The sequence below is a fragment of the Echiichthys vipera genome (assembly GCF_963691815.1).
Source record: "Echiichthys vipera genome assembly, chromosome: 5".
Classification (NCBI taxonomy): domain Eukaryota; kingdom Metazoa; phylum Chordata; class Actinopteri; order Perciformes; family Trachinidae; genus Echiichthys; species Echiichthys vipera.
Window position 1 is genome coordinate 17,823,821 of NC_139830.1, and position 7,709 is coordinate 17,831,529.

Here is a 7,709-nt window from a genome sequence, read left to right on the forward strand (position 1 = left end):
CTATGCCTTAGTACATTTGCTCGTATATGGTACTTTTACCTCTTATATAACAAGTACCATTTCTTTGTAGATTTTATACCCAAAACATATGAGCATCTTATAAAATATACATTATTGCAGGTTAAACTACCCAACAGAATCAGGGGCGCCGCCAGGGATTTTGGGCCGAGGGAAGAGATGTCCCACTGGGCCCCCAACCAGGCCCCAGCCACGCCAACAAAGTACCATTTCTGTAACAGGACGTCAAGAACCAGACCAACCCAATAAACCTTTAAGTACCTTTAAATATCAACATCACTTTATTCTTTTGTGACTCATTCATGATTAGTACATCTGCGTCAAGCTGTGTTTGCTAAATTACTCTAGGGTTCAAGAGTTAAAATATTACCCAAGAAAAGGTGAGTAAGTAAACCTTCAAGTAAACCTTTACTACAGGTAGCAAACAGAAACTATTGGCAACATTTTCTGTTTCACAATAAAGCTTTATTTTTGAGATATCACAAAAAATATACAATATGTACAGGATATTGAAAGGATGTTAGAAAATCAGCAGCTCTGAACAATCAGCAGCTCTGAACAAGAAAATAAGTTTAGAACAGTAAAAAGTGACCGTTGTGTGATTCAGGATGAACTTAATCCCTGAAAAGTTGTTGGCATGGGGGCAAGTGACCAACTGACATCTTCTTTGACTTTTCCAGAATAATTTGGACACAGTCACGTGAACTAGGACACACAGATGTTAATAATCATCTACAACAGAACTAGCTGTAACACATAATTTATCAATCAAAATGTATAATGAATAATATAATGCATGACTGGTATCGAAGACAAGACGGTTCAAAGTTATATTAATAAAATATATATTTAAAGGCAAGTGATATTAATGAGAAATTAAATAAATAAACATCAAATACATTTGTCTTTATATCTTGATTTGAATCCTCTTATAGAACATAGGGACATTTTATTATTTTTTAAGAAGAGAAAGTTAATGTGTACATCTAGTTAATATGAATGGATAATAGATTTATATTTTTATGAAGACAACTTATGTTTACGTAAACAAAGCAGTCGTGAAAATTAATGAATTTTTTTTTTTTAAAAAGAGCATTTTGTATATTTTTTAAATAAGGTTCATACATAACACATGCATTTGATTATTGGTCTGTATGAACGAGAATCTGCTGTGAAACCACTTCCGCTTTGAACGGAAAACGGTGATTGACGGCTTGTGAAAGCCAATCATCTGCGAGAAGTTCCGGTCCGCCATCCAATCATGTTCCCGCTCGGTGTGGGCGGAGCCGATGAACGCGGAAGCTTGCTTGTAGCGGAGCTCTGCGTGATGCCCTTGCCTGCTTCATGTTGAGCTAACCTGATTCATAAACTCACCTTCTTCTTGGTGGAGGTCACTATTTCCGTATTACGCGGTAAGACCGTCTTTTGAACTTGCTCTCAACGGTGTATTGTTGTCGTAGAGGCCGTGTTTCGACGTGTAACTGTGTTGTTTTTCTGTGTCAGTTAGCCTCCTGCTAACTAACGATAGCAATGTTATGAAAGTTAACACGCGCTTGTGCGTTAAATTGATATTTATCGATTAATAGAGACAGACTCCACTAAGCAACCAGCATCAGTGAACTGGTTGTGTTTGAAGGTAACTTCATAACTGTCACGAAACATGTCAGAGACTCAGAGGCGAGTCAAGAGTCTGTTGGGGCCGTGGGCAAAAATTCACAGGGGGCCCCTCGAACCAGTGTTCATCACTCGGCCTCTGCCCCAATATGGCATTTCATTAAGTTTGTAAACAACAGGAGTAGGATACTTCCAGGTGGCAGAACGTGAGCAGCTTCCACTGACCTGAAGCGATCCAGCTGCTACTGTAAACAGTGTTACTTAGTTAAAAATAAAAACATGTTGTGTTCAGGGTTGTGCCTCCTGATATACAGCAAAAGGTGCGGGGCAGACTGGGCACAGACCTCCTTCATCGTGCTTTTGGAGAGAGTGTCACCAGACGGACATTTTTTGTCTAAATTCTATCAAACCTTCTGTTGAACCTACAAATATAAATGATGGTGTAATGTTTTTGATTTATTTAATGGTGTTAAACTTGAGTCTAACTTCGTATCTTTGTAACCATAAACCTAGTTTAGCTTTGTGTTTACAAGAGTGGTCAAAAGGACGCTACCACCTGTGAATTAGCCGCATGCTCCTCTCGGCCCTAGTTGGACACCTCGATCTCCTCGCCGTAAACACTGGGAGCTGCTGGTCGTCCAAATTAACATCAATGTATTGGATGCAATGGAACATATTTCAGTCCTTCACAATTAAATGACATACTTTTAACATTTTTAATGTAAACAACCACAGTGTCGTTCTTACTGTTTTCTCTCATCAAGGTCACTTGTAATTTGACGTGTAAATGTTCATGTTGAGATTCTGAGGTATGAAAACAAAGATGTAACTGGTTTCAAAGCCTAACGCCACAGCGGCCGTATGGGAGCTCTTCGGGTTCAAACCGCAGACCCAGGTGAACCACTTGACCTGAGCGACCCGGTTTGTCCTGTTTGTTATAAAACAGTAGCAACTAAACGCGCCAGTGTGTTTAAATGAGATTTCATTTTATTTATTGTTTGTTTTGTTTATGTCTATTGGATATTTGAAATGTCTTTGAGTTCTAGTGTTAAATATTCTTTAGAAATAAATGTTTATTGATCTTTGAACTTGCATTATTATGCCGTTATCATTGTATCAGTTGAAAATGGTCTCAAAACATCAATATTATCCCTTCTCGCAATAATTTCTAGGACAGTTTATCGCCCAACAAAATGTGTTATTGTGACAGGTGCACATTTGATTTGTTTAAACTGAATCATACAAGTCATTTGCAACGGGAGTTTTAAAAAAGCAAGTAGTTGCCTGCTGGCAAGCGGCGCCTAGACTTTTTTGGCATTGTAGGTTTTAATTGTCCTAAAATAGATATGTGATATGGCTGCAATAACTATCGTTTCCATTCACAAGTTAGTCCAGAGTGATGCTCTTTTTTAATAAGATTAAATATTCCTTTATTTGTCCCACAAAGGGGAATTTTCCATATTACAGCAGCAAAGTGGATAGCAAACAGAAGAAACAATAAATTCTAGATAAATAATAAATATGAACAATATAAACATAGGGAAGTATAAAATATAAGAATAACAGGAACAATATATAATATATTTTTAATATTTTAAATTCACACTAAGGCACAGAGGAAAAATATTACTATTGCACATTGTGATTGAAATTCACCTGAGCTAAGTATTTCACAATGAAGTGAACCCAGTTGGTGAACATTATAGTGTAGTTATTGTCATTATTTATATTTTTTGTTTTTTGTGTGTGTGGTCTATCTGGAGCAGTAATGGTTGTACAGTCTGACGGCTGCAGGAAGGAAAGACCTGCGATAACGCTCCGTCACACACTCATTTTCAGTGTTTTATGAACAAAACTGAGAAAATCGGAAAATCGTTGCTATTTGTGACAATCAATCATACCTTGAAATGAATTGTTTTGTCAACAAAGTCAGTTAATCACTTGCAGCAAGCAGTTGCTTTATGTTTTGCAGGGAACTGTTGATCGATTTCACTAAGTAACAACGATTCAACCTGACTTTTTCCTTGTTCTGTCTTGCAGGTTTGATTTTAACAGAAAGTCCGTTATGCCATTACATAAATACCCCCCCAAAATCTGGGAGGCCCTGAAACTGAAGCAGGGCATCTACGCTCGTCTCCCCAAACACTACCTCCAGTCCCTTGAGCAGAAAGAGCCCACCCCTGTCCACTGGAGGCCCCTGGGAGTCCAGAACCGAGCTAACCCCAAAACAGGGCAGAAAGAACGGGTGCAGGATGTCCCGATACCCGTCTACTACCCTCCACAGTCCCAGTACGGCCTGTGGGGCGGAGAGGGCTGGGTATCAGGCTACAGATACGCCAATGGTGACAAAGTGAGTCTCCAGGAAGACGTGACATGATTATACCACAGTGACGTATAACAATCTAGCTGTGGACATAACATATTTCTGAATTGTCTCTTGCCGTAGATGTCGAATCGTCTGAAGAAGACCTGGAAGCCGCAGCTGTTCAAGAGGGAGCTGTACAGCGAGATCCTCGACCACAAGTTCACCATCGAAGTCACAGCACGCACTCTGAACCTCATCGACGCTGCCTATGGATTAGACCTCTATATTCTCAAAGTAAGAGATCCCTACCTCTTTGGCAAAATTAAATTTTCCTTCTGGCCTTTTTACATGACTGTAATTGTCCAACTCCCATCAGACACCAAAGGAAGATCTGAACTCCAAGCTGGGGATGGACCTGAAGAGGGCCATGTTGCTTCGTCTGGCGCGCAGAAACACAGAGCTTTACCCCTCTGACCCCGTCAAGAGAGAGAAGGTCTATGAGAAATTCAAGGTAGGTGGGATGTGTTTGTGTCCTAAATGTGTTGGGGGAGGAGTGATGTTTACCGGCTAATGTACAAGTGAACGTTGTAATTAAAAAAAAACAAGTGACATGTTTCTTTTTATGCTTCCTTCTGTCTGAGCAGCAGTTTGAGATCCCAGAGGAGGAGGCAGAGTGGTTGGGTCTGAGTCTAGAGGAGGCCGTTGAGAAACAGAGGCAGCTGGAGCACAAGGTAACATCCTCAAACACAACTGCCCGAAGCTCACTTACTTACTTAGTTCACAACAGCTAGAAACCGAACAGAATGCCCTAGAGATAATGCTCCTCTATTGAAGGCTGCATGATTTATAAAAAAACACAACCTTGCGGATATCTTCTTCTAATTTTCATAAGGAAGACATTCATTACAAATCATAAAGGCAGGGACGCACCAAGCCGGAGGCCTACTGTTACTCCCTTGTGTCTCGCCCAAAAAAGTTACACTTGAACGCACCGCAAACACTACAGCCGACGGCCATCTATCAGGTACATTCTGCACCTGCGTGAGAGGAATCACCTCTCCAGTGTTAGCCTGTATTAGTCCCTAAAAAGGGAAAGGACAGCTCAAGACTTTCAACAACTTGATATTTACCGTTGCAAGTGAACAATAACACAAACATTTATGAACTGTTTTAGCTAAAAAAGCTCAATGGCTAAAAAGAAAATGAAGCGATGGCCGACCTTGCCTTTAGTGTATCATTGGGTTCAGCCTCAGTTTGGTTCTTCTTGTCTCTCAGGAGCCGGAGCCTTTGTTTAAGATCTGTGTGGAGAAGCTGGTGGAGGAGCTGCGCATACAAAAACTCTCAGAGCCACACCTCATAGAGAAGAAGTGACTTTCTGAATCGTCTGAACGGGACAGAGGTAGCGTTACAGACTGAGAAAAAGCAGAAGGCTGGACTGTCGAGATTCTCCAGATGGTGGTGGGATTCACAGAGTTTCTGAAACTTTTTCACCCAGGAGAACGTCCATCTGGGTGAGACAGAAAGAGACACATAGGTCGACGTTGGAGTAACGCTTATTTATTTCCCCTTGCATTTAAGATCAATACATGAGACATTTTATGGATGAAGGTAAAAGCCTCAGTTAAATACTCTCCGACCAGCTGTGATATCAGGCCCTTGTACAAGATCAAAATAAAAGATTCCCTTTTTTTCTTAAACCTTGTTTCTGCTCATCTGTGCAATAATTATTAAACCACTTCACTAATTATGTCATTCACTACATGATTTTAGAAGGCATAACTCCAGTCTAGTAGACAAAACAAGCATGTTTGCTTGCTTGCTGAGAGATGTCGCTCATGTATGAGCAGTAATATGAAGCTGGAGCTCTAAAAATGAGATTTGCCGTGTTTTCTGTCTGTTTCCAGTCTTAATGCAAAACTAATGAACAAGTATTCAATTTCCTTTTATTTATAAGGACAGAACACAGTCTGTGTCTGGTTTATGCTGTCCAATGCAACAAGGAATGCAAAGATCTTTACATTGGAGAAACAAAACAACCACTGCATAAACACATGGCCCAACACAGGAGAGCTAACTCCTCAGACCTGGACTCCGCTGTCCACTTACACCTCAAGGAGAAGCCCACTCCTTTGATGACAACAACGTCCAAATCTTGGACAGAGAGGACAGATGGTTTGAAAGAGGAGTAAAAGAAGGGTTTCAGTGACATCATCGGCCTTGTGAGAGGTTAAATACCTGGATCTCACACTAGATAGTTGGACCAGTCCCAGCCTGGTCAGATGCGTACATGAACTGATGAAGCCTCTTGGATGAGAGGTGAAACGTCTTCCTAGACAAATAACCAAGTCCAGTTGCTTTTGACTGAAATTGCTTTGAGTACAAGCTAAATATGTTTTATTGCTTTTGAGGATGTACAGTAAACCTGTTATGTCTGTGATTCCCCAGTAGATGGAGCCAAAATACTCTTAAGTGAGTAAAATTGCCATTTAATAGAGTGAGAGTGAGACACTGGCTTATTTATGTGAGCCTACTTTGTTTTATTAAAATCAAATTACAACTTAACAACTCCAGAAATGAATTAATAAAGTCTATAATGTTACAGTTAAATGTGATTCAGCATCAAAAACAATGATAAGATGGTAAGTAGTGCTACCATCAGAAACAAACAAGTGTCGTAATTAACCACACATCTGCCCGCAAAGACACACTCGATGCAGCCGCCGTCCGTATAAGGTGCTGTACAATACAGCCGTTTCTCGCCTGGTTTTGCTTTCAACACTTCTGGTTGTATATGGTGTTGTGAGACTTTGTGGTTGCAGCGTGCTATTATGGTATGATGGGGAGTCCCTGCTGGTGCGGGGACTCCCGTGGGTGTTGTAACCTGGCAACAGTTGGAAAAAAACATACTTAGCACCTGTAAAAAGAAAGCTTCACTCCTTATATAGATACAACCTCAGTGTGGAATTACCCCGTTCATGTAGTGCACATGAGGAGCAAATCCTCCAAATGAACACAAACGAAGTGGCGTATCTGGTGATTTTAGAGGGACATCTGACTACTTATCTCAGGGGAGTGAGGCTTAAAACGTCACTAAATATATTTCATTTTAAATCAGATCAGTTTGTGTGAAAGTGCCATCCGTGACCATGACCCATGTATCATGTGTCTGTGTCACATATTTCCAGCTGATCATTAGCCAATAACTTCAGTCTGTATTCTCCTTTTGCAGATCATTTCTCTCTCATCACTATCTGTCTTTACATGTGTACATATTTATCATTGTATTTTGCATTGGTTTAACAGTCAGGTGTATCACACTAAGTTCGCTTTTAACTTTAGGGATGCTAATGGAGGTCATTCTGCCACTTGAAATATCTCAACCACTACTGGATGGATATCCATATAATTTGGTGCAGACAGTCATGGTTCCCATATGATGAATCCTAATGAATTTGATTATTCCCTGAATTTTCCTCCAGTACAGGGGTCTTCAACATTTTTTAGGCCAAGGGCCCCTTAGCTGAAAAAGCGATGGAGCATGGACCCCCTACTACAGAAATTGTATTTTAAATTGCATATCAAACTTGGTAGGGCACCTTAAATGGATACAATACAATAGAAAACTGTGACAATAATAATTATTGGCATATTCATATATGTATACATCATGTTTTAATGTTAAACATACAGGCACAGTGAATATGTATATGTGGACGGTTACTTTAGTGGCTTCACCTCGAGGCCAGTCAGACTTCAAGTCTTCACTCATCAC

At 40.2% G+C, this 7,709-nt stretch overlaps 1 protein-coding gene across 1 annotated transcript; it reads left to right on the plus strand.

Annotated features, from left to right (window-relative positions):
- The first annotated feature begins 1,312 nt into the window (after nt 1-1,312).
- mrpl28 (mitochondrial ribosomal protein L28) lies at nt 1,313-5,616 on the plus strand. Its single transcript, XM_083914430.1, has 6 exons — nt 1,313-1,430; nt 3,673-3,982; nt 4,079-4,231; nt 4,314-4,448; nt 4,582-4,668; nt 5,213-5,616. Exons 2-6 carry the CDS (start codon nt 3,698-3,700, stop codon nt 5,306-5,308), a joined length of 756 nt encoding a protein of 251 aa, XP_083770556.1. The 5' UTR covers nt 1,313-1,430; nt 3,673-3,697; the 3' UTR covers nt 5,309-5,616.
- Nucleotides 5,617-7,709: the final 2,093 nt, after the last annotated feature.